Genomic DNA, 27,206 nt, shown 5'->3' with positions numbered 1-27,206 from the left:
CCTCTTTACCGACAGATTAACTTCGGTGACGATTGCTTTTCCCAAATTTCCATTAGGTACGCGCGGTTTAATTTTTCACTGTCATTAAGGTCGATAAGTGAGGGGGAGGTTACAAGGTCACGCACTGCGGGGCTCTGCATTTCCCTCACCCGCCCGCCCAGCACCCAGGGGGCGGAGGAGAGAGGTGTCCGGCACTTCGATCAGCCTTAATGAGTGATGGGCGGATCTCGATTGAAAAATTAGTAACGCACCTCCTTTTAATTGGCACTACGTCCTCCCCGTTTTGGTTGCAGAGAGAGCGAGGAAATATGAGCGACAGCGAGAAGAATGATCGCCCACCTCAACAGAACCGACGAGAGGGCGATACATGTCGCAGCTGTCACTGTCCCGGACGCGAAGCCTTTCCCCAACGCAAAACGCCTGGCCACAACGTGGATCATCGCCATGACGGCACACGCCATCGTCACCAAACGGCAGACCGACAAGGCGCAGCTCCTCACGGACCTGTGGGAGGAACACAGGAGGGCCAGACAACGCTCCAAGTACCGCGAGACCTTCCAGAACTTCCAGCAGGTCCCGCTGGACTCCACCTTCAACACGCCGTGACCGACGCCCTCCCACAACACCCACGCCCCAGTCGCTGAGGACGTCGCCCACCGATCCCAAAGCCCCGACGTCAAGAGTGGTGCAGTGCGGAAGGCGTTTGCGAAAATCTGTGCAAAGTGAAAGTGTGTACGTGCAGCAGTGACAAAGTGAGAGTGACGCGTGCGAATTATAGCCAAACAGTGTCCAGTGCCCAATAGCCAAATAAAGCAGGCAAAAAGGAAATGATCAGTCATTAATTTAGTGCAGAGGATACAAAGGAGTGCTCCAAGATAACAACGAAATGTCAAACAGTGTATTTCAGGTAATTAATGTGCTCTCTCACTCACATTCTCTCTCTCTCTCTCGCTCTCTCCATTCAAGGTACGTTTTTCCTTTGTTTTATCTTTTTTTTATTGCTTTGTTGTGTTTACTCCTGTGATATATATATATATAAATTTCGGCTCATCATGTGCCTCTACGTAGCATGGGTAATTGTGACTTATAATAATTTTAACATTAGACTTTCTTTGCCCCAAAAATCCTTGAAAACTTTGCATCCACCCTTACGCAGTGCATTAATAACCTCCTGTATTCATTAATTTATTCACATAGATGTTCTGGTCTATATTTCCCTTTAGCTTTTGGCAAACATAAAGCGAACATGCCAAAATAGGTGCATTTCTAATACCATACACAATAAAAAAAATTTCTAAACTCAAAATACAAAAAATCGAACTAACGCAAGTATGTACTAAAAAAAAAAAACAAATGACAGGAAAAATTATCTGAAGGACACTCAGAGAATAACAGTGTTGCAACTCAACCAAGAGACTACTAAAAGAACAATCAGAACAGAAACGAGAAAATGTACATCATCGTTCAATAATCAAGCACACCATTTCATGTAATTGTAACTAAAAGTTTATATACGTTACAAAAAAAAAAGTAGCTCAGTGGTCAGCGCGACAGACTGTCAATCGTAAGGGCCCAGCTTCGAATCCCGGCTGGGAGATTTTTCTCCGATCACGGAATGGGTGTTGTGTTGTCCTAATCATCATCATCATCTCATCCCCATCGACGCGCAAGTCGACGAAGTGGCGTCAAATCGAAAGACTTGCACCCGGCGAACGGTCTACCCGACGGGAGGCCCTAGTCACGCGACTTTTTTTTACTAGCACTACGTATTCGAGGAGATCACATACGCGAATTTGCATAGTTGCCAGTCTCCTGTAGTGTGATGTGCTTTTCCGTTGGTGCCCACTGCAGTCATGATTTCAGCTATTCCTGTTTAATTGTCTGTTCGCTCGCCACCGGTATATTCCTACGTTCATTTCCGTCGTCCTATCTCACTTTCATATGCGTTATTTCTTTGCTAATCAGCGTTATCAAAGCGACACGTTTCCTACTCGATATCTTGACAAACGCTCAGCTGTTTGCGGAAAGTTCTTTAGTTCGCGAGTCCGTACACTAATGATACATTGACGTACTTCACAGAGAAGTGTCACTGTCCAATGGTAATCTTATCTCTTGTCGTTCGCCTCCCGCAGTGCGGTGTGCTGGTCTCCAAGTTTATGTACATTACTACGAAACATTTCCACCTTCCCTTCATACGCCACATATTGCTTCACGGTTATGCAAATCTAACACGAGTACTCCATACCAAACGATACTGCTGTACCAGAGGGTGCGTAAGGCCACAAACTAGACCAAAAACGTATTAAGCGGAAAATGTTTCCCGAAAAGTCTAGAATCCAACGCTGGCCTCGCCATTTCGTATGCACGATATAAGTTGATGCTCAACTTACCAACCGACAGTTCTCCAGTTACTATACATACCTAAATCATTGAGTTGATCCATAGCATACTGATCTCCAAAAAAACAAATTTGTCTCCACTTTCTCTTCCTGAAACGTATAGCCAAGCGCGTTCTTGACAATCACGTGATGATTGCCCACAACGTTCACGAGTTTCGCAGAATTCGGGTTAGACTGGTTAGAATGTGCGCTACAACTTACGTCACCCTGTTTTCGAAAGCCATAGTTTTTAATGGATCATCAGCAACCTTCAGTGAAATCGAATTTTCTAATCACTCTGTAAAGTTGTTGGCAGAACTGTGTTACGTACGCAACAAATTCTTATGGACATATAATTTGTCCTCCATTATTGAAATTATGTCTCCACAGATCCTCAGTTTTCTTTTCCATTCTTCTGTATATTAATCTTGTCAACAGTTTGGAAGCATGAGCTGTTAAGCTGAGTGTACGATAGTTTTTGCGCATCTGTCTGTCTCTTGCTTATTTTCGGAGTCCTGTGTGTACTACTTTTCCGAAAGTGTGATGGCACGCTGCCAGTCTCATACCTGCCTGAATAGTCGTTTGGTTGCCTTTTCGCCTAATGATTTTTGGATATGAAGTCTTTCAGTGCTCTTTTAAATTCTGATTGACAGGATGCCCTGTATCCTCCTTATGGACTCCAACTTCTATCGCCGGCCGGAGTGGCCGTGCGGTTCTAGGCGCTACAGTCTGGAGCCGAGCGACCGCTACTGTCGCAGGGCCGAATCCTGCCTCGGGCATGGACGTGTGTGATGTCCTTAGGTTAGTTAGGTTTAAGTAGTGCTAAGTTCTAGGCAACTGATGACCTCAGAAGTTAAGTCACATAGTGCTCAGAGCCATTTGAACCAGGACCAATTTCTATCATGTCGTCAGAAGAGTTCTCCCCCCACCCCCTCCCCCATAGACGCCTTCACTGTACTCTTTCAACATATTGGCTCTTTTCTGTGCGTTTAACAATGGAATTACAACTGCACTCGTAATACTAACACCCTTTCTTTTTAATTTCACCAAAGCATTTTTTGACTGTTCTACAGGGTCTTACAAAAAGGTACGGCCAAACTTTCAGGAAACATTGCTCAGACACAAATAAAGAAAAGATGTTATGTGGACATGTGTCCGGAAACGCTTACTTTCCATGTTAGAGCTCATTATAGTTTCGTCAGTATGTACTGTACTTCCTTGATTCACCGCCAGTTGGCCCAATTGAAGGAAGGTAATGTTGACTTCGGTGCTTGTGTTGACACGCGACTCATTGCTCTACAGTACTAGCATCAAGCACATCAGTACGTAACATCAACAGGTTAGTGTTCTTCCACCTGCGCTCAATGGGGCACGTTATCATGATTTCATACGGGATACTCTACCTGTGCTGCTGGAACATGTGCCTTTACAAGTACGACACAATATGTGGTTCATGCACGATGGAGCTCCTGCACATTTCAGTCGAAGTGTTCTCAACAACAGATTCGGTGACCGATGGATTGGTAGAGGCGGACCAATTCCATGGCCTCCACGCTCTCCTGACCTCAACCCTCTTGACTTTCATTTATGGGGGCATTTGAAAGCTCTTGTCTACGCAACCCCGGTACCAAATGTAGAGACTCTTTGTACTCGTATTGTGGACGGCTGTGATACAGTACGCCATTCTCCAGGGCTGCATCAGCGCATCAGGGATTCCATGCGACGGAGGGTGGATGCATGTATCCTCACTAACGGAGAACATTTTGAACATTTCGTGTAACAAATTGTTTGAAGTCACGCTGGTACATTCTGTTGTTGTGTGTTTCCATTCCATGATTAATGTGATTTGAAGAGAAGTAATAAAATGAGCTCTAACATGGAAAGTAAGCGTTTCCGGACACATGTCCAGATAACATATTTTCTTTCTTTGTGTGTGAGGAATGTTTCCTGGAAGTGTGGCCGTACCTTTTTGTAACACCCTGATACGCTGAGTCAGTTCTTCCAACGATCATTTCTTTTTAGATTTCTTCATACTTTTACTACAGCCATTTCACCATGGTTGCCTTACACTTCCTACTTATTTCGTTCCCAAGGTGTTTATATAGCCGTTTTTCCCAGCTTTCTGTGATCATTTTTGTACTCCATCAGTTCGTCGATCATCTGAGGTGGAGTCACTTGATGAGACGTATGTGGGAGGGAGTTACGTGTTTGCTCACAACACTTAGAAGAAGCGGAAAACAGATCACCTCTGAGTCCAGCTTTTGTCAGAGTACCGCTTACTACCCGTATTCTTACCATTCACGAACCTTCCAGTCTTCGATACGTGGCATTTGCGACATCCCGTCACACTGCTGTCTAGCGCTCTACCCCTCACTGGCTATGTACAAGGGTAATCCCAAAAGTAAGGTCTCCTACTTCCTGTTATAAGTATGTAGACCTGTTTATTTCTACAATGATTTACGTCAGTTTACAACTTGAACATTTCGCTATTTTTCAACATAATCACCATTTCTGTCGATGCATTTTTGTAGACGCTGTGGCAGTTTTTAATTCCCATGTCGTACCAGCTCGCTGCCATGCTGTTCAGAAAGTTATGAACTGGCGTGATTGTTGCTTGGTCTCAGGTGTAAAGTGGTATGCCCAGGTTTCGTCACCTGTGACAATTGCCGGCCGGAGTGGCCGAGCGGTTAAAGGCGCTACACTCTGGAACCGCACGACAGCTACGGTCGCAGGTTCGAATCCTGCCTCGGGCATGGATGTGTGTGATGTCCTTAGGTTAGTTAGGTTTAATTAGTTCTAAGTTCTAGGGGACTTATGACCACAGCAGTTGAGTCCCATAGTGCTCCGAGCCATTTGAACCATTTGAACATGTGACAATTGAGTCCAGAAAGTTGTTCTGTTCGGCTGCAAGGCGTTGAAGAAATGCGCGAGAAGCATCAACTCGTTGCCGCATGTGGTCCTCAGTCAGCATGCCTGGCACCCATCTTGCGCACACCTTCCGGAAGTTCAATGTTTCGTGCCGGCCGTGGTGGCCGAGCGGTTCTAGGCACTTCAGTCCAGAGCCGCGCGACTGCTGCGGTCGTAGGTTCGAATCCTGCCTCGGGCATGGGTGTGTATGATGTCCTTAGGTTAGTTAGCTTTACGTAGTTATAAGTTCTAGGGGACTGATGACCTCCCATGTTAAGTCCCATAGTGCTCAGAGCCATTTGAACCGTTTTTTTCAATGTTTCCGTTAAAATTCTGTGAGCGGTGCTTCTGGAAACCTCAGGAACCAACGTGCAGAGATCATCCAGGGTGATCCGCCGACCTTCACGCATGCTTTGCTCAACCTGCAACACTGTCTCCTCAGAAATTGACGGTCTCCCGCTCCTTTGTTCGTCGTGAATTTCGGTCCAACCAGCTGCAAACTCTCCACACCACTTACGAACATTTTTGACATCCACGCACGACTCACAATACACTTCCGTCAATTGGCGATGGATTTCAATCGGCGCAGTGCCCTATGCGTTCAGAAACCGAATAACTGCGCGCAATTCGCACTTGGCGGTAACATCCAACGGGAGCTCCATTCCCAACGGCTACCAGCGCCTCAGCGCGGCGTGCGCATGTTTACACACAGCGCTTGAAGCACTCTTCATAACAGTGTGGTCAACTGCCACACAAAGAGTGTTCTGTATTTATCAAAAAAAGGAGACCTTACTTTTGGTTCAAAAATGGCTCTGAGCACTATGGGACTCAACATCTTATGTCATAAGTCCCCTAGAACTTAGAACTACTTAAACCTAACTAACCTAAGGACATCACACACACCCATGCCCGAGGCAGGATTCGAACCTGCGACCGTAGCAGTCCCGCGGTTCCGGAATGCAGCGCCAGAACCGCACGACCACCGCGGCCGGCCCTTACTTTTGGGATAACCCTCGTAGAGAACTATCACAACAAGAAAAACAGCACACTGACGTTCAGGGAGAAATTCACCATTTGCGGGTACTTACATCCAGATATCTTTTGCAATTGGTACTGCTTCTAATGGTCAATCTTGTAATAGAACAGCTACAGATCTCTTCGACTATTTTAGATTCAATAGTTACATTTATCTACATTCACACCAGTCCTCAATCCTGAGCAAATAGCTATAGCTTTCCGGTATCGCAACCCTGCTGCACACACAAACCTACTTCTAAATACGTATTCCGCAAACTAATACACGGTGGGGACTATGTCGTAGCAGTATTACCGATTTCTTCGTCCGTAATCCACTCACACCCTAAAAGGGAGTAAAAATTGTTTATATACCTCTGCAGTACCCTAATCTTATCTATGATTGTTGCCTCAGATATAGTTTTCTTTAATGTCGAAGGAAGTCTTACTACAACACCTTTAGTACACGAGAATCGCACCAAGAAAATCTTATACATAAGTCCCCCATTTCATCGATATCGAAAGATTGCCTATCAATATGTCCCTGTGCGTGTCCTAATCTATGTTTTTAGTAATCCTATGATCGCTACGCTAGAAATACGACAGTGTAATGGTGTCAGTCTTCGTTGACAGGATATTGTTTCGTGAGAAATGCGTCACCTTTTCAAATGGGGTATACCTCCATAATACAGTATCAGAGTGCTTTCGATACACTGTTCATTGAATCATATACATTGATGCAACACCGTCGTACCTCCAAGCACAATTCAGAGCTACTGCAAGAGTAGGGAAATTTCAGGGCTTAATCATAGCACTGTTCATTTTTCCTCCCACGCGCTATTCGATAGTCGACAGACCGTGATACCGTATTCCGTCTACAGCAGAATATATCCACATGGATAGTACGCATATGAATAGCGGTAGAAATTTATTTAGAAGTATACCCAGTACGTGCACGCTAATGCGACTATTGTTCATCGAGAAAGGCAGACCAAATCAATGTCGTTGTTTCTTCCAGCAACACCAGTGATCTTAGTACCTCTTACAACTCGATACAAATTGTAGTACCAGAGTTTTGAAGTCACATGCCGACGGGAAATGCGACCAATCGCCTCATACGCTGTCACTTTACAGTCGGTGGATTACACCCCCTTCAAAATCCATGCGAATGAATTTGAGACTGACATAGTCCTCTGGTTTAGCCCCACTGGTCTGGCAGTTCTTTGTGTTTGAATTGCTTCTCTTAAGATTTCAGCAAATAAAGCGGAGCCTGAAATATGCATTCTTTTTCATTTCCCTCCAGAGGCTTGCTGTTAGGCTGCAGTTAACGTTTCCGATGACAATTTACGGGATTTCTAGTTCTGTTAGGGTGCCGTAGATTTAGTTACGTTCAGGTCAACTACCCGCCCCACCACAGGCCTTCCCACCTGCCAGCATCTAAATATACACTCCTGGAAATTGAAATAAGAACAAAGTGAATTCATTGTCCCAGGAAGGGGAAACTTTATTGACACATTCCTGGGGTCAGATACATCACATGATCACACTGACAGAACCACAGGCACATAGACACAGGCAACAGAGCATGCACAATGTCGGCACTAGTACAGTGTATACCCACCTTTCGCAGCAATGCAGGCTGCTATTCTCCCATGGAGACGATCGTAGAGATGCTGGATGTAGTCCTGTGGAACGGCTTGCCATGCCATTTCCACCTGGCGCCTCAGTTGGACCAGCGTTCGTGCTGGACGTGCAGACCGCGTGAGACGACGCTTCATCCAGTCCCAAACATGCTCAATGGGGGACAGATCCGGAGATCTTGCTGGCCAGGGTAGTTGACTTACACCTTCTAGAGCACGTTGGGTGGCACGGGATACATGCGGACGTGCATTGTCCTGTTGGAACAGCAAGTTCCCTTGCCGGTCTAGGAATGGTAGAACGATGGGTTCGATGACGGTTTGGATGTACCGTGCACTATTCAGTGTCCCCTCGACGATCACCAGTGGTGTACGGCCAGTGTAGGAGATCGTTCCCCACACCATGATGCCGGGTGTTGGCCCTGTGTGCCTCGGTCGTATGCAGTCCTGATTGTGGCGCTCACCTGCACGGCGCCAAACACGCATACGACCATCATTGGCACCAAGGCAGAAGCGACTCTCATCGCTGAAGACGACACGTCTCCATTCGTCCCTCCATTCACGCCTGTCGCGACACCACTGGAGGCGGGCTGCACGATGTTGGGGCGTGAGCGGAAGACGGCCTAACTGGGTGCGGGACCGTAGCCCAGCTTCTTGGAGACGGTTGCGAATGGTCCTCGCCGATACCCCAGGAGCAACAGTGTCCCTAATTTGCTGGGAAGTGGCGGTGCGGTCCCCTACGGCACTGCGTAGGATCCTACGGTCTTGGCGTGCATCCGTGCGTCGCTGCGGTCCGGTCCCAGGTCGACGGGCACGTGCACCTTCCGCCGACCACTGGCGACAACATCGATGTACTGTGGAGACCTCACGCCCCACGTGTTGAGCAATTCGGCGGTACGTCCACCCGGCCTCCCGCATGCCCACTATACGCCCTCGCTCAAAGTCCGTCAACTGCACATACGGTTCACGTCCACGCTGTCGCGGCATGCTACCAGTGTTAAAGACTGCGATGGAGCTCCGTATGCCACGGCAAACTGGCTGACACTGACGGCGGCGGTGCACAAATGCTGCGCAGCTAGCGCCATTCGACGGCCAACACCGCGGTTCCTGGTGTGTCCGCTGTGCCGTGCGTGTGATCATTGCTTGTACAGCCCTCTCGCAGTGTCCGGAGCAAGTATGGTGGGTCTGACACACCGGTGTCAATGTGTTCTTTTTTCCATTTCCAGGAGTGTACGTTTCCTTTTCCAGAGATTTTTTTGTGTTGCACATTCCAATTTAGTTTGCCAACCTATACGATCAGAGCTCGCATGATGAGATTTAAGTATTCGTTTCTCCCGTGAGCTGTTCGAGAGAAGAAGGGTGGAGAAGTAGATTAAAGGTGGTTCGATGAAGCCTCTTAATTGTGAGTTGCAGAGTAATCAAATGGTTCAAATGGCTCTGAGCACTATGGGACTTAACAGCTATGGTCATCAGTCCCCTAGAACTTAGAACTACTTAAACCTAACTAACCTAAGGACAGCACACAACACCCAGTCATCACGAGGCAGAGAAAATCGCTGACCCCGCCGGGAATCGAACCCGGGAACCCGGGCGTGGGAAGCGAGAACGCTACCGCACGACCACGAGCTGCGGACTGCAGAGTAATCACGCAGAAGTAGATGTACGGTCCTGGCAGCATCCAAATGATTCTTTTACTTCGCAGATCAACCACGTAAGACGAACAGATTTGGGCTGACATCTGAGCTGTCGGATCGATGTTATTGTACCGTTCGTCAGTAAGTACCATTTAATAACAATCTGGTCCATGCATGTTCACGTTGGGATAGCAGCTCACAATACCCTCAAATTTATAGTGGAAAATGGTGACGTACAAGATGTAGGTCATAAAGAGTGGAAGAAGCCGTGCACCAAACCGACATGTATACCGAGGGGCAGGTCGCAGGTACGGCTGCATACGACATGTTCTGCCTCGACGTTCCCATCTTCTCACTGTGCTTGGTGTTGCTACGTTGCAGGCCGGGGTGGCCGAGCGGTTCTAGGCGCTACAGTCTGGAACCGCGCGACCGCTACGGTCGGAGGTTCGAATCCTGCCTTGGGCACGGATGTGTGTGATGTCCTTAGGTTAGTTAGGTTTAAGTAGTTCTAAGTTCTAGGGGACTGATGACCTCAGCAGTTAAGTCCCGTAGTGCTCAGAGCCATTTGAACCATTTTTGTTGCTACGTTAATATTAAGAGCTCGAGAGAGGTCGCAGAGCGCATTTCTACAGCATCGAAGCGTCACGAACACACACGGTCGAAGCGCTGTGTCCTGCAGTGGATGTGTCGTATTGTTTTTCTTGAGACAGTGGGAGCCTGAGGATGGAGAACAGCTGTCCGTGACTTCGGTCGTCAATCGTTCTAAGACTAACGAAAGTTTAATGCGAGATAGTATACCTATTCCAGCAGCAACTTTTGGATGCAGTTAATATAAAGTTCAAAGCATACAGAAAACAATTATTTGCGAAATACTGTCCCATAATTGACAAATGTCAGTCAGTGCTATTTACGTGAAATGTACTCCCTCTCACCGTTAACAAATGTTCCGGTAAAACTACAGCTTTCGGTCGCATTTACGTGCATATAGACTCTCTTCTGATTTCGAATGCAATTTGCTTAAGAATAAAAAAATATTCTGTAATCCACCGGTGCAACGGAACCAGATGACTGTAAGACAGGTTCCAAACGTCCGTCAGGGCTATTTAAGTACAGTGATGCTGTGTAGAGTACTCCCTCACGTCATTACCAAGTTTCCATTGCAGTCTTCTGCACCATATACATCCCGTACTGTTTTTTGAAATGTACTTGTATATCGCTAGCGTTTAGACAGTATCGAACTCTAACAGTCCATTTCCATAATTAAAAACCAGCTTCTCTTCAGAGGAGGAAAATGCAAACGTTTGTGCCAAATGTTGGGTAGTCACACATATCCATTCTGGCAAAAAATCTCACGTTTCATCCGAATACGTAAGCTGGTAGTCATCTATAGAAGGCCACAGAAATAGTACAGGTTGATGGTCAATTTCAAAGTCAACCAGTTCTGCTTTAGATGGGTTTCTTATATTGCCGCTGCACCCTGAGCCGTGGTAAAAATTACTGTTTTGAAGAGCGCGCCGCAGCGCGTTGTGTGAAGCAGTCACCCTCCGTTTCTGGCGGTGGCGCCGCTGTGGCAATCGCAGCTTTGGTTTCTCCCTCTGGAGGGAAAGGGGAAAGGTTGCCTGTTCACGTGCATTTAAGGGGCGCTATGAGCTCGCCAGTCGCCCTCCCGTAAACTCGATCCTCCTCACCCGCTCGTCTCCCCGATCCTCTCCCACCCCCGTCCGCTGCCGCGCCTGTCTTCCCACGTCCCACCCGGTCTCCATCTCTCCACCCTCCTTACCCTCTCCCAAGGTGGCTTCCGCCAGCTCCCCCTCCCTGATGATGCCCTCCTCCCCTCCATCTACCCCTCCTATCAACTTTGACCCTGCCCCACCCCCCACTTCCGGTGTCCTTTCCTTTAGGCACCCTCCCTCCCTTCTCATCCCCTCCCTTCTCTTTCCTTTTCCCCCGTCCCCTCGCTCCACCCCTCTTCCCCCGGGCTTCCCCTCCCCCTTCCTCCCTCCCCCCTTTCTCCCCTGCCCGTGGCATCTCTGCTCTCCCCTCTCGTTCTCCCACTCCGCTTCCTCCTCCTCCTCTCGTGGCAGGTCCCCGGACTCACACACGCATAGTGAACATTCGCGCGCCGGAGATCATCACCATCAGTATCTCGTGTGTGTGCTTCGTTTTGTGTTTCGTGCAGTTACGACTCCACTGTTCACATGTGCCATCGCCGTTCTCCGTGTTTTGTGCGCCGTGTCCACAAGTGTTAGTGATTTTATCGTCCACCGTGAACGGCTTCATGTTTATTGTTTTTTTGTATCTCCATTTTTTTGCCCGCCGTTTTTTTGTATTGTCTGTCTCACCTCTGTCATGTTATTGTTCCACTTAAGGCTGAAGAGCAGCGTAATGTGCTGCTGCCAGCCCGCCTGTATGAGGTGATTAAAATTACAATAAAGGAAAAAAAAACTCGCCAGTCGGTCAGTCTGGGTGAGCCTGGAGTCAGTCTGGGCTCAGTCTCTCGTCCCCAACCTGCTAGCCTGTCTCTCGTCCGAATTTGTGGCGCAGTGAGAGAACTCAGCGAGTGGTCGTCCCGTCGGGGGCTTAGTTCCTGCATCTGAGTCTGCGCGTTAGGCCGCCGGTCTGCTCGAATTTTGTCAGTTGATGGTCATTGGCGGTTGGATCGATCGGTTGGTCGGTCGCGCACTGAGACACGAGATGACTTGTCCGCCTTGAGCGTCGGCGCATGTGAGGTCGCCACGTGAGTCCAGTGGACCGCGCCGTATAGCGAGGGGTAGTGGCTTCGCGGCCCACACGAGAGCAACAGGAGTCAACCCACGATATCGGTCTGGCCGGTGCGAGCTGCGACGCCGTGAGACGGGAGATCGGCGCGCCTTCCTGTGTCCGTTGAAGCGGCTGGCAGCGGACGGTTCGGGAGAGCGCTTTGGGGGTGCTGCGCCAGGTCTTCGCCAGAAATCGCAGTTTATTAGAAGTTAAATGATTGGTGATATGTTGTTTCATTTACTTGTTACATTCTACTTGTTTTCTTGGTGAGGTCACCAGCCGCTTTGTTTCGGGGTCGTCCCACCATTCGTCTCCGTTTGCCCACTCGCGGGAAGGTGGTTATTTATGAATTGGGTGGTCCGTTTCTCCCTTGTGGAGTAGGGGCGGGTTAGAGCAACCTGCGGTTCAGGTTGTTCGGTAATCTCCCTATCAATCTTCCGTACGTTAATAACTGCCTCTGTCATGTTTGTCGGATTCGGTGTGTTAACGAATTTATTGCTTGAAGTGTAACGGCCTACTGACTAAAATATGTTTTTATCTTGCCTATCATCTTGAGAGGCGGTATATTTGTACTGTAGAGCATGTTTGACCAACCAACCTCGTATAATTTTATGTAAGATTGCATTTCATAGGCTTTTATGTAAATGGTCATTTTATTGTATAAAGTTGCTCCCCTTCCACCGTAAGCAAAAATGGCTCTGAGCGCTATGGGACTTAACATCTCAGGTCATCAGTCCCCTAGAACTACTTATACCTAACTAACCTAAGGACATCACACACATCCATGCCCGAGGCAGGATTCGAACCTGCGACCGTAGCGGTCGCGCGGTTCCAGACTGAAGCGCCTAGAACCGCTCGGCCACCAGAGGCTGGCCACCGTAAGCATTTTCTTAGAAGTTAAAATCAAGTTGCACCTTCGGTGGAAAGTTAATCTTCTACACTCCTGGAAATGGAAAAAAGAACACATTGACACCGGTGTGTCAGACCCACCATACTTGCTCCGGACACTGCGAGAGGGCTGTACAAGCAATGATCACACGCACGGCACAGCGGACACACCAGGAACCGCGGTGTTGGCCGTCGAATGGCGCTAGCTGCGCAGCATTTGTGCACCGCCGCCGTCAGTGTCAGCCAGTTTGCCGTGGCATACGGAGCTCCATCGCACTCTTTAACACTGCTAGCATGTCGCGACAGCGTGGACGTGAACCGTATGTGCAGTTGACGGACTTTGAGCGAGGGCGTATAGTGGGCATGCGGGAGGCCGGGTGGACGTACCGCCGAATTGCTCAACACGTGCGGCGTGAGGTCTCCACAGTACATCGATGTTGTCGCCAGTGGTCGGCGGAAGATGCACGTGCCCGTCGACCTGGGACCGGACCGCAGCGACGCACGGATGCACGCCAAGACCGTAGGATCCTACGCAGTGCCGTAGGGGACCGCACCGCCACTTCCCAGCAAATTAGGGACACTGTTGCTCCTGAGGTATCGGCGAGGACCATTCGCAACCGTCTCCATGAAGCTGGGCTACGGTCCCGCACACCGTTAGGCCGTCTTCCGCTCACGCCCCAACATCGTGGAACCCGCCTCCAGTGGTGTCGCGACAGGCGTGAATGGAGGGACGAATGGAGACGTGTCGTCTTCAGCGATGAGAGTCGCTTCTGCCTTGGTGCCAATGATGGTCGTATGCGTGTTTGGCGCCGTGCAGGTGAGCGCCACAATCAGGACTGCATACGACCGAGGCACACAGGGCCAACACCCGGCATCATGGTGTGGGGACCGATCTCCTACACTGGCCGTACACCACTGGTGATCGTCGAGGGGACACTGAATAGTGCACGGTACATCCAAACCGTCATCGAACCCATCGTTCTACCATTCCTAGACCGGCAAGGGAACTTGCTGTTCCAACAGGACAATGCACGTCCGCATGTATCCCGTACCACCCAACGTGCTCTAGAAGGTGTAAGTCAACTACCCTGGCCAGCAAGATCTCCGGATCTGTCCCCCATTGAGCATGTTTGGGACTGGATGAAGCGTCGTCTCACGCGGTCTGCACGTCCAGCACGAACGCTGGTCCAACTGAGGCGCCAGGTGTAAATGGCATGGCAAGCCGTTCCACAGGACTACATCCAGCATCTCTACGATCGTCTCCATGGGAGAATAGCAGCCTGCATTGCTGCGAAAGGTGGATATACACTGTACTAGTGCCGACATTGTGCATGCTCTGTTGCCTGTGTCTATGTGCCTGTGGTTCTGTCAGTGTGATCATGTGATGTATCTGACCCCAGGAATGTGTCAATAAAGTTTCCCCTTCCTGGGACAATGAATTCACGGTGTTCTTATTTCAATTTCCAGGAGTGTAATTTTAGTGTTTGTACCATTTCCATTCCTCCTACAGGGTACAACATAGTTGGTGTGCTTGTGTGAATTGTTTTACTTTAAGGTAATCTGATGTGTTGAAGATTTGCACCTGAGTAATCTTTTAGAGGTTGTTGTGAGCGGTCGTGACTACGGCCGTGTCAAAAGGGAGCGGCAAGGTTCTCAGCCCAAAAGCTCATGCACTCAAAAATTTGTTTCTTTCTGCCTCTGAATATCTTGTAACTTGATATTTTGAGGGTGCTTTCTGCTTATAATTTTAAATCTGTTTCTTAAAAAAAAAGCTTTTAGGAATAAAATTCCCATTTGTTAGCCGGCCGGAGTGCCCGAGCGGTTCTAGGCGCTACAGTCTGGAACCGTGCGACCGCTACGGTCGCAGGTCCGAATCCTGCCTCGGGCATGGATGTGTGTGATGTCTTTAGGTTAGTTAGGTTTAAGTAGTTCTAAGTTCTAGGGGACTGATGATCTCAGAAGTTAAGTCCCATAGTGCTCACAGCCATTTGAACCCATTTGTTAAAAGTAATTTCATTTTTATTTCATCAGTTACTCTCTGACAACTACTTCCACGCTCACATAGTGTGATTAAATGTGTTAATGTTCTTGATGAATCCCTAGTAAATAAAGTAAATTCGTAAGAAAAGTTTTGAAAGTAAATTCATAATTCACACCCATATCAATTCCTCCTAATATACCTCCTGCTCCTGACTGCACAAAATGGCACAAGTACGACATCATCCCTCTGTCCAACGTATAGTGCATACTTTAAGAAGCCTAGCACCTTCTTCCCGCGATTTCTGATTACAACTGCTGTGACACATGGCCGTAGGCAGCACTTAGATTTTGTTTCTCTCCCTGCAATACATCCCTATATAGAATGTAGTCGTTACTAGCTTCGTGGGGGGTACATCTCGCGAAGCACTTGTTTCCGGATCACATGGAGCTGTGAAGCGCAGATGTTAACAATAGTACTCTTCTGGGGGACGAAATGATGACATCTTTTTCACCCATGGAAGTATGGATACGTTGACAGAACGGTGATATTGTCACTCAGTTCTGCATTTCGACTCTACAAAATCACGATTCATCAACACAGGTCAGGAGGCGCTAAGACCAGAGGGTAAACATAGCTATCATATTAAGAGCAGATTTAAGTGACTTTGATGTAGTACAAATCAATGTATGCGTTAACAATGTATAAAAAATACATCATGATGTAATAGTACCTCTTACATCGTTGTTTTCTTCAAAAATGCTCTTTTTGCAACAAAGAAAGACGCTTTCACAGTCACCTGACATTCTGGTGCTGTTTTCAGAAGATTTGATGGAGCTTTAATATTATCTGCATTCTTTGCCGTAATTTTTTCATCTCTGTTACGACAGTTATTATCCAAAAAATCCTTACCCATTGCAAGAAAATCGATAAAATTAGCAGCAAAATTCGTATTTACAATCGTTGTCTGAAAAATCGGTAAAATTAGTCACGAAGCCGATACTTACATAAATATCTTCTTAAAAAGCGTGTGTGGGGGTGTGTGGGGGTATGTGGGGGAGGGGAGGAAGTGGGGGAGGAGGGGGACATCACAAAATAGGAATTACATGAGCGTCTTCTTAAAAAATCAGTAAAAATTAGCCACCAATCCGTAAACAGCGCAGTTATTTGCAGAAAATAACGTTGAGTGCCGAACATTCACGAAAAGTAGGCCAATAATGCTGGTTGCAATGCTATGCTGGAAATTTGCAGTGCCACCAGGGTTTACTGCTGCTGCTTCTCAAGTGACTTACAGTTTAAGAAGGATAGTCTAAGTGCGGGGTGGGGGGTGGGGGGCGTGGCCAATAGCAGCACAGTGGGGACGTCATTTTTTTGGGTCATAAATTTCCATCATTAAAATATGACAGTCATCACTTTAAGCTGAAAGCGTTGAATATCTGAGTAAAGATGCCGCCATCTTGCACTTAAATTATGGTAATTATCATGACAGTTATTGTCCATTAATTATAAACAAAACATGCTGCCAAGTGAACAGTTCGTTTACGTAAGGCCCACTGATTAGACTAGCGCAAGTGGCAAGTTGCACGTTTGTTTACATAAGAGAACTAAGCCTCCCACTAGTGCAGAACCCGCCTTCCCGCCTGATATGTACAGTCGCCTCAATATTTTTCTTATAATTGTTCTCCGCCTTCTGTTATAGACCTTCTCATTACAAATAAACATTGTTTCATATTTTGTACTGGGAACTCTTTAACCGCTTTCTGTAGCAAAAACATCGAACGTAATTTATAAACTCCATAGAATTCTCACGCTGTGTTGCTATCACGCACTCTGCCATGTTGGCTTTTGGAAACCACTCACGATGGGACTTTTCAAAACATTTGATGGCTCCTGGCAGAAGTATTAAGAGGAATACCAACACCAAATATAAGACTTGACTCACACAAACGGGAGGCAATAAAAACTGATAATGTTCTGAAGATAGGTTATAGTGCTTCGCCGACACTATCACACCACTTTTTAACGTGATTCTCTCCCAGTTGGTTTGTGGTCGTCCTGTACACCTGCCAATATCCGCGCCATTGCGCAGATGCTGCACCCAGCCTCCTATGACCGAGTTTGTGCAGTGGTGAGATACTTAATTCTCATTCGAAAAGGAAGCGACGTCTGGAGTTAGCATCCCGCCTCCCGCCGACAATGGGGTCGTAAGTCAGGAGGCACAGGAACAGAAAGGGCCAGGGTAGTCGAGGAAACCGTGCGTGTCATTCTCAGAAACCGATAAGCGGGTCTTAGGCTTCCATTTAATCCGTTGTTGACCAGTCTGGTGTGGCAGTTGAAGACAACAAAGCGAAAGCTGAAGTTTCAAATTTCACATCCAAGAAATCGTTCACACAGGAGAACCGTACAAACATACCGTCATTTGACCATCGGACAGGCTCCCATATAAACGACATAGGAACAAGCATACCTAGTGTAGAAAAACAACTGAAGTATTGGAAAGGTGCGGATGGAATCCAAGTTCAAAAATTGTTCAAATGGCTCTGAGTACTATGGGACTTAACATCTGAGGTCATCAGTCCCCTAGAACTTAGAACTACTTAAACCTAACTAACCTAAGGACATCACACACATCCATGCCCGAGGCAGGATTTGAACCTGCGACGGTAGCGGTCGCGCGGTTCCAGACTGAAGAAAGCAAGTTCCATTTTACGGCATTGGACCATTACCTAGCTTGCATTTATCATGAATCTCTCGCCCAGTGAAACGTCCCAAGAGACTGGAAAAATCGCAGATGACACGAGCACATAAGAAAGGTAAAAGAAATGATCCGCAAAGTTATAGACCAATACACCTGACTTCTGTTTGCTGCAGATTTCTTGAACATATTCTCAGTTCAAATGTAATAAACTTTCTTAAGACTGAGAAGCTTATGTCCACGAATCAGCATGGTTTTAGAGCGCAGCGCTCCTGTGAAACTCAGCTTGCCCTTTTCCCACATGATATACTGAGAACTACGGATGAAGGGAAACATTCAGATTCTATACTTCTAGATTTCCGGAAAGCGTTTGACACGGCATCCCATTGCAGGCTCTTAACGAAGGCACTAGCATACGGAATAAGTTCACAGATATGTGAGTCACCTGAAGACTCCTTAAATAACAAAAGACAGTATGTTGTCCTCGGTGGCGAGTGTTCATCAGACCCAAGGGTATCGTCAGGAGTACCCCAGGAAAGTGCGATAGGACCGATGTTATTCTGTATATGTAAATGATTTGGCGGACGGGGTGGACAGCAGTCTGCGGTTGTTTGCTGATGATGCCGTCGTGTACAGTAAGGTGTCGAAGCTAAGTGTCTGTAGGAAGATAAGACTTAGACAAAATTTCCAGTTTGTGTGATGAATGGCAGCTAGCCCTAAACATGGAAAAATATAAGTTTGCTGTGGCCTTCTCCACCAGACATCACAGCGCCTAGAGTATCAGCAACCAAACTGACAGCCTGCAGCCGCGGGTTGCCCGCTTCGCAGGCACACCAAAGCACTACACAACCGACAGGCAATATTGATGAACGGCCACAACAACAACAACAACAACAACAACAACACAGCAAAGGCACCAGCGGCCACCAGGGGCCACTACCGGCCCACATAAACATAAGGAAGAGGTCGCTGCATATCCCAGAACTATTTTCACACGTCAAACCACGTGATGGAAAATAGTTCTGAGGTACGCATCCACCGAAGCGCTATAAAGGCCGGCCCTCGGACGCACATCGGCAGTTCATCGACCGCCAGCAGACGTGGATAGCTGCCACCCCGGCAGCCCGGCTTGGATCTTCTCGCTGATCTCTGGATTAGGCTCGGTATATCGGAGAAGTCTCTGGCGGAGACTGGTAGGGAATTATTTCAGTTGTTTTCTGTAGTATTCTTGTATGCAGTTGTGATTCGAAGACGGATCACTGTTTTGTGTTGGTGTTATACTTGGAGAATTTGTTTTGGTTAATCGAACAGTCCAATAAATTGTTTTTGGACTTTGATCGTTAGTTTCTTCTGCTTACACAGACATATCAAAGTTAATGCTGGTAGGTAGGAAGACCGCAGGTGTAGTGTTCGGTTACTAGTGTCCTGCTTGACACAGTCTGGTCGCTTAAATATTTGAGCATAACTTTGCAAAGCCATACGGGGTGGAACGAACATGTGAGAACTGTGGTAGGGAAGGCGAATTGTCGACTTTGACTCATTGGGAGAATTTTAGGAAAGAGTGTTTCACCTATAAAGGAGACCACATATAGGGTGCTGTTGAGTACCAAATCCGATTGAAGGAAGACATCGGAGCAATTCAGAGGTGCGCTGCTAGATTTGTTACCGCCAGGTCTGAACAACATGTACATGTTAAGGGGATACTTCAGGAACTCAAATGGGAATCCCTGGAGGAAAGACGACGTTCTTTTCGAGAATCACTACTGAGAAAATTTACAGAATCGGCATTTGAAGCTGACTGCCGAACTAGTTCAAAAAAATGGCTCTGAGCACTATGGGACTCAACTGCTGTGGTCATAAGTCCCCTAGAACTTAGAACTACTTAAACCTAACTAACCTAAGGACAGCACACAACACCCAGCCATCACGAGGCAGAGAAAATCCCTGACCCCGCCGGGAATCGAACCCGGGAACCCGGGCGTGGGAAGCGAGAGCGCCACCGCACGACCACGAGATGCGGGCTGCCGAACTAGTCTTTTGCCGATGTAGATGTAGATGAAAGGAACCGTTGCAACATTTGCCTAATTTGGTCAAGCTAAATAAGTAATAAATAAACAAATAGTGCGAGCCCACTGTGTTTCATTCGAGAGGAAGGTGGTTCAGGCACCCATCTGACCATTGACTTTTAGGTGTTAGCGATTTCTCTAATTCGCGAAAGAAGCAGAGATCATACATTTGAAAAGGACACGACCGATTTGTGGCGGCAATGACGGCCTCGCCACCTCTCCCCAAGACTGCTCGGCGTGGGCAGCAAGCGATGTGTATCACCTGGAACGCAGCGATACGGTGACCGGCGGAGAAAAATGCAAGCTCCCTGAGTGGTCGATAACGACAAAAGTTTACGTAGTGAACGGCCAAAACACAGCACTGTCGTGGTAAGTGGTCCAGAGTGAATACCGAACAGCAGGGACCGGACAATGGGCAATAGTGAAACACTGCATCGAATGGATGTGTACGAAAGCTTCAAGAGATAACGGGTAAGCTGCAGTGCGTGACCACCCACGCATATTTTTTCACCACTGGGTGAGGACTCAGCACTCTCGCTTGCGCCGTCTAGTCTGTGGAGACTTATCACTAGGTGACCGCATTAGCTCACACGCCTTAAAGATACTGCGGCTTGGCTGGTAATCCGAAACACTGTCGTATACGAGATTTCCTTCCTCACCCGTGTCCAACACGAGTGTCTGTTACGGTCTCTTCTGATCTAGTCGTCAGCGGCTTTTTGAACCCTAAGCTTTCTTCCTTATTCTCTATGCATACACCAACGATCAGTCCCTCCGCCGAGATAATGTATAATATCTACAGTAACAGGTCTCCCACTAACCTGTTCCTTCTGGTAAGCGCCAGGAAAATGATTCCTCATTCAGCTACAATTTTTAGCACCTCGCCGTTGTTAGCTTGTGGTCCACTTCATTTTTAACGCCTTCTTCCAGCTGACTTACTCTGAGAGTTATTTCTTTTCTTGATTTCTCACGGTAAAAGCTACATTTCAAAACATTGCCACAGGCATAAATTTTATTCCCCAACCGCATTACAATACTTGGCACCTTTGTGATTCATTTACTGCAGAAATCAATCTTCGCCCGTAGCAATCTACTGATGTCATACTTATTTCGGCCATAGCGCGCGTAATTTTACTTCGTAAGGAGAGTTTACTTACTTTTTCTGCTTCCGTATCGTCTCCAATCTTTATGTTAAATATGTAGCTTCGGTCTTTCCTGTAATTAAACATCACCTACGTCTTATCCCCATTTCTATCTTCCGACGTTCGACGCCAAGTAAGCCTGCCTTTCTTACTTCCAACAGGTCTGAGTCTTCTTTACTTTCTGCTAGAAGGGCTGTACATCGCCATCGAACCTAAGCAAGGCATCTATGTCCCTTTGTACAGGGCTATTACAAATGATTGAAGCGATTTCATAAATTCACTGTAGCTCCATTCATTGACATGTGGTCAGGACACACTACAGATACATAGAAAAACTCAAAGTTTTGTTCGGCTGAAGCCGCACTTCAGGTTTCTGCCGCCAGAGCGCTCGAGAGCGCAGTGAGACAAAATGGCGACAGCAGCCGAGAAAGCGTATGTCGTGCTTGAAATGCACTCACATCAGTCAGTCATAACAGTGCAACGACACTTCAGGACAAAGTTCAACAAAGAACCACTAACTGATAACTCCATTCGGCGATGGTATGCGCAGTTTAAAGCTTCTGGATGCCTCTGTAAGGGGAAATCAACGGGTCGGCCTGCAGTGAGCGAAGAAACGGTTGAAAGCGTGCGGGCAAGTTTCACGCGTAGCCCGCGGAAGTCGACGAATAAAGCAAGCAGGGAGCTAAACGTACCACAGCCGACGGTTTGGAAAATCTTACGGAAAAGGCTAAAGCAGAAGCCTTACCGTTTACAATTGCTACAAGCCCTGACACCTGATGACAAACTCAAACGCTTTGAATTTTCGGCGCGGTTGCAACAGCTCATGGAAGAGGATGCGTTCAGTGCGAAACTTGTTTTCAGTGATGAAGCAACATTTTTTCTTAATGGTGAAGTGAACAGAAACACTGTGCAAATCTGGGCGGTAGAGAATCCTCACGCATTCGTGCATCAAATTCGCAATTCACCAAAAGTTAACGTGTTTTGTGCAATCTCACGGTTTAAAGTTTACGGCGCCTTTTTCTTCTGTGAAAAATAACGTTACAGGACACGTGTATCTGGACATACTGGAAAATTGGCTCATGCCACGACTGGAGACCGACAGCGCCGACTTCATCTTTCAACAGGATGGTGCTCCACCGCACTTCCATCACGATGTTCGGCATTTCTTAAACAGGAGATTGGAAAACCGATGGATCGGTCGTGGTGGAGATCATGATCAGCAATTCATGTCATGGCCTCCACGCTCTCCCGACTTAACCCCATGCGATTTCTTTCTGTGGGGTTATGTAAAAGATTCAGTGTTTAAACCTCCTCTACCAAGAAACGTGCCAGAACTGCGAGCTCGCATCAACGATGCTTTCGAACTCATTGATGGGGACATGCTGCGCCGAGTGTGGGAGGAACTTTATTATCGGCTTGATGTCTGCCGAATCACTAAAGGGGCACATATCGAACATTTGTGAATGCGTAAAAAAACTTTTTGAGTTTTTGTATGTGTGTGCAAAGCATTGTAAAAATATCTCAAATAATAAAGTTATTGTGGAGCTGTGAAATCGATTCAATCATTTGTAATAACCCTGTACTTTTAGTCTTGCTTAGAAATTTTCTTTCGATCCCTTCATTGCTGCATTTTTATTGATCTGATATTTACATTTATTGACCATATTCGCGAGGAGTTGGAAACTAAGAAGGGCTTATATCAGCGTAGATACATCATCGCTGTGGTGTTTGTGGAAGATCGAATTATTTTTGGGGTGAACATTGGTCTCATTGGAACCACCAACTGAATATGTAGTTAAAGAAATACAATATGAAAATAGTGGGACATAAGAAGAAAGTCATTAGGCCGGGTCGTGAGTCGTGCTTGCGTAGCTCAGTCGGTAGAGCACTTTCCCGCGAAAGGCAAAGGTCCAGAGTTCGAGTCTTGCTCCAACACACAGTTTTAATCTCCGAGAAAGTTTCATATCAGCGCACGATCCACTGGACAGTGAAAATCTCGTTCTGGAAACATCCCCAGGCTGTGGCTAAGCCATATCTCCGCAATATCCTTTCTTCCAGGAGTGCTAGTTCTGCAAGGTTCGCAAAAGAGCCTCTGTGAAGTTTGGGAGGTAGGAGACGAGGTGCTGGCAGAAGTGAAGCTGTCAGGACGGGTCGTGAGTCGTGTTTTGGTAGCTTAGTTGCTTGCGGCACGGTAGCTCAGCGTGTTCGGTCAGAGGGTTTAGCTACCCTCTGTAATAGACTGAGTGAACAGATCAACGAACAACCTGAACGAGTATCATCGGACGCCCGCCACGAGCAAAGTCAACGAACAATATAGAACAAAAAAAAAAGTCAGAGAGGCGGTGGCCCTCTGCAATAAAAAATAACTGAGTAAAGGAATCAACGATCAACTTGAACGGATGTCATGCGACGTCCGCCCAGACCAAATGCAACGAACAACGCCGAATAAAATAAGGGAAGGAAAAAAAAAGTAATCTTATAGGCTTTTTAACCAGTGAGGTTTTTTCCAATGAATGGGGAGTTGGCCCATCGCATTAACCCCCAACCTGGAGGACCAGGTAATTTTTGCTCAAGGTTTTCTTCCTTTAGCCTTTGGTAATCCAATACCTAAACTACAAGGCAAGGTTCAAGAATATAAAAAATCAGGTCTAAATGAAAACATGAATAAAACAAAGTACATGGTAATTGGTGGAGTGAATGGAGACTTAATATTAGAAGAAGGGATGGGAACAATAACAGCTACTGAGGAATATAAATATTTAGGTGTGAAAATTACAAATGATGGGAAACAGGACAAAGAAATTAGATCAAGAATAAATTCTGGAAAGACGACAATCTCTTTATTGAATGGAATTCTCTGCGACAAACACATAACAACTGATAACAAAATAAGGATTTTTAAAACAATAGTTAGGAGCATTATTACATATGGTTCAGAAGTGTGGACAACAAAATGGCAACTGAAATCAAAATTATTAGCCACAGAAATGGATTTCTGGAGACGTTCAGCAAGAATATCAAGAAGAGAAAGAATAAGAAATGAAGTAATCAGAGACAAGATGAAATGTAAAAATTCAATTATTGATTTCATCGAGCACAAACAACTTAAATGGTATGGACACATCAGACGAATGGAACAGGAACGGCTACCAAAATGCATAATCGACTGGGTACCAATTGGAAGAAGAAAAAGGGGACGACCACCTGATACATGGAAACAGGGAGTTCAGTCAGCAATGAAGAAGAACAACATTCCTGAAGATTTATGGACAAATAGAGAAGAGTGGAGAACAATAATTAGTGACTTACTGTAATCTAGAATAGGTGCTGGAAAAATGTACTCACATTGTAAATCCAGAATAATAATAACAATAATAAAAAGTCGGTAGAGCACTTGCCCGCGAAAGGTCGAGGTCCCGAGTTCGAGTCTCGGTCCGACACAGTTTTAATCTGCCACGAAGTGGCAAGAAAGTCATTGTTTGAAAGGTTTCGGTGCAGATTTTTTTGCTGCCCAACCATGGGGCAGATCTCACACCTCAACATCTACGTTAATGCATAAATGAAACTGAAATAACCGACTAAATAAAATTTGACTATTGCAGTATACTATACGTACTCCAGTACACCAAACATTAAAAAATAGACAAGAAAGGTCACATCGTTAGCATTCTACACGACAATGGAAATGCTTGTGGAAGTACGCATGAGTACCGACCATTAAGTGCCACTAATTTAGTCGATTTTATTCATACTTGTCGCAGTGTAAGGAAAAAGTTCGGCTTCGAAAATTTGTCAGGCTCAAGTATGCCACGGCGAATAGTTCCGTATCAAACAAAGCAGACTCGACTATCCTGTATCAACGTAGTACCTATCAGATAAAATGCAACAGTGTTGGACATAATGTGAAAATCGTTTCAAGCGGCCAGCTGAAGATGGATTAACGAAATAAGTCACACAATATCATCCAATAAGGAAGGGAAGTATGAGGAGGCGACGTAGAATATGTTCTCAAGACAGTCATAGTGAAAGTGCAGAGAAGAAGACAAAATTAATATTATACTGAAACTTGAGTAACAGAAAATGAGAATACCTATTTGATGATTTCACAGGTCACATCGAACATAAATACATGATCTATTCTACGTATGAAACAAAGACATTTGTATATGCGCTGGTGCTTCATTGCATGTGGCTAAGTCACGTAGCGGCAAAACTGATTCGGCATTCCACGCCGAATTAACCCGTGCTACGCACCACGTATAAAAATGAAACAAAACTGAAAGTTCGCTATATCACTGTGAGAGGTTGAATAATTTTCTCCTTGCCCGTACCCCATCAGTTAATGCTTTCCAGAACTCCGTTAATCTTTTCTTACTTCCGTCTCCCCTTTTCCACTTACAGACACACAGAGCAAGGAGGGTAAGGGATGAAACTTAGAGAACTAAGAAGGAACGGAAAACGATGTACAGAAAATATGAATACGCGTGCTGGAAAACTAAACGTGAAAAATCAACATTAACATGTTAACCAGTTTTGCGAAATTAAATATACTGACTTAATGCTATGTACTGTACACGTAATTTGAACGAAAAAATAAGTTTTCATACGAATTACCTCATTTGGGGCGTTGTTGTGATTCCAGAAAGCAACTCCTCTACTCTTCAGTTTGCGACGAATTCCTTACTACCGTTTATTAGAACACTAATTCCATGTAAAACTTCATAATAATGTGTTGGTGACATACAGCACTGCATTTGCAATGTTACAGGCGTTCCGTAAACAGTAACAAGGACCCTAAACATACATACTCAGAACCGACAGCTCAAGACAGGCGAGAAATGTGCAGTTAGAAAGGTCCGACGCTTTATTGAACTGATATCTTGGTCGGAGATAAGATTAAGTCGCACAAACGGCCTCTATATACAGCTGTTGACTTTTATTTGTGTAGATAGAGGCCGCAGGAGACCTTTCGCTGGTCTGCCGGGAAACACATCCTGCGGGCTAAGACAAAAAGCAATGGAAACTAAGAAGAACCCGAAACTTTAAATATAGTGGAAAATATGAAATATGCTGGAAGGACTAATGTAACATGTAAACACAAGAGAAGAAAGGGGGTTACTGAAAATAATGTACCACCATAAACCAGATGAGAAGTGTTTAGGATGATGGAGGTAGAAGGGAATGATTGGTCAATGGACCCAGGTTTCTTGACACGTAGGAAGGTGAACACGAGTAGGTGCACCTCGACGCTGGATGCAGGAGCGAGACTCGTCTGAAAAAACGACGTGGCGCCGGTAGAGTTGTGGCGATTCGTGAATGAGTCGTTCATTTGAACGACTCTAAGTAAAGAATCGTAAGAATCGAATCGTGATACGGACGAATCGTCGTTCAAAAGAATCGTAAGAACGTTTGCATGTTTCCGAATCGTGACGATTGCAAGTTCCAACGATTCATCGATTCTTAGTTCGCTATGCTTCGAAGGCAACTGCCGAATCATGCCGAGTCGTGCCGAATGATTAGGACCGCCAGATGGCAGTCAAATGGAGGATGCGTGTGAACAAATGAAGCTCGGAACGAACAAATGAAGTTCGTGGGCCGCAATATTACTCGCGAAAACAAAGCCGACACTTGGCGGTGGCTGACGGGAACGAGCGTGAAGGCATTTCCCATTTACTATCCCTACCATCAGCCACCGCGCCGACGTCACCTTTCATCAATTAAGGCATTACACGTATAAATCGAGAATCACACTTGTAACGTCATATGCATGTTTACTCATAGATAAACTATTTCTGGCATATCTTATCATGGCACAGTTCGATTCTAACCCCATTGACAATTTCAGACAAGTCCTGCCATCTGTGAGTAAGATGTAGAACTTTTTGCATTCCGTAAGAATCGTGCCATCGCAGACTAGAATGAATCGTGAACGAATTGTAGGAATCGATTCGCAATGTGAGATTGAATCGTAGGAATCGAATCGGGAAAAAGAATCGTGTTGCCCAACTCTAGGCGCCGGTGCGTAGTCTCCGCTCTGACTGCACCAGATGGCCCTGCAAACGAACCGACCTGCTGGCTCAAGGGGCGTGGCGTGGGCTGGCAACAGGATA

At 46.4% G+C, this 27,206-nt stretch overlaps 1 protein-coding gene across 1 annotated transcript in view; it reads right to left on the bottom strand.

Moving 5' to 3' along the window:
* The window catches only part of LOC126094428 (leucine-rich repeat-containing G-protein coupled receptor 6-like), an 84,370-nt gene extending 58,425 nt beyond the window's left edge, over window positions 1-25,945 (bottom strand). The window contains exon 1 of the mRNA XM_049908796.1: window positions 25,711-25,945. Coding sequence (XP_049764753.1) covers window positions 25,711-25,715 — 5 coding nt within the window. The 5' untranslated portion in view covers window positions 25,716-25,945. The remainder of the gene's footprint in view (window positions 1-25,710) is intronic.
* Between the last annotated feature and the right edge of the window lie 1,261 nt (window positions 25,946-27,206).

The sequence above is a fragment of the Schistocerca cancellata genome, chromosome 8 (genome assembly GCF_023864275.1).
Source record: "Schistocerca cancellata isolate TAMUIC-IGC-003103 chromosome 8, iqSchCanc2.1, whole genome shotgun sequence".
NCBI lineage: Eukaryota > Metazoa > Arthropoda > Insecta > Orthoptera > Acrididae > Schistocerca > Schistocerca cancellata.
Note: the sequence above shows the minus strand (reverse complement) of the source record. Positions and strands in the feature narration are given on the sequence as shown.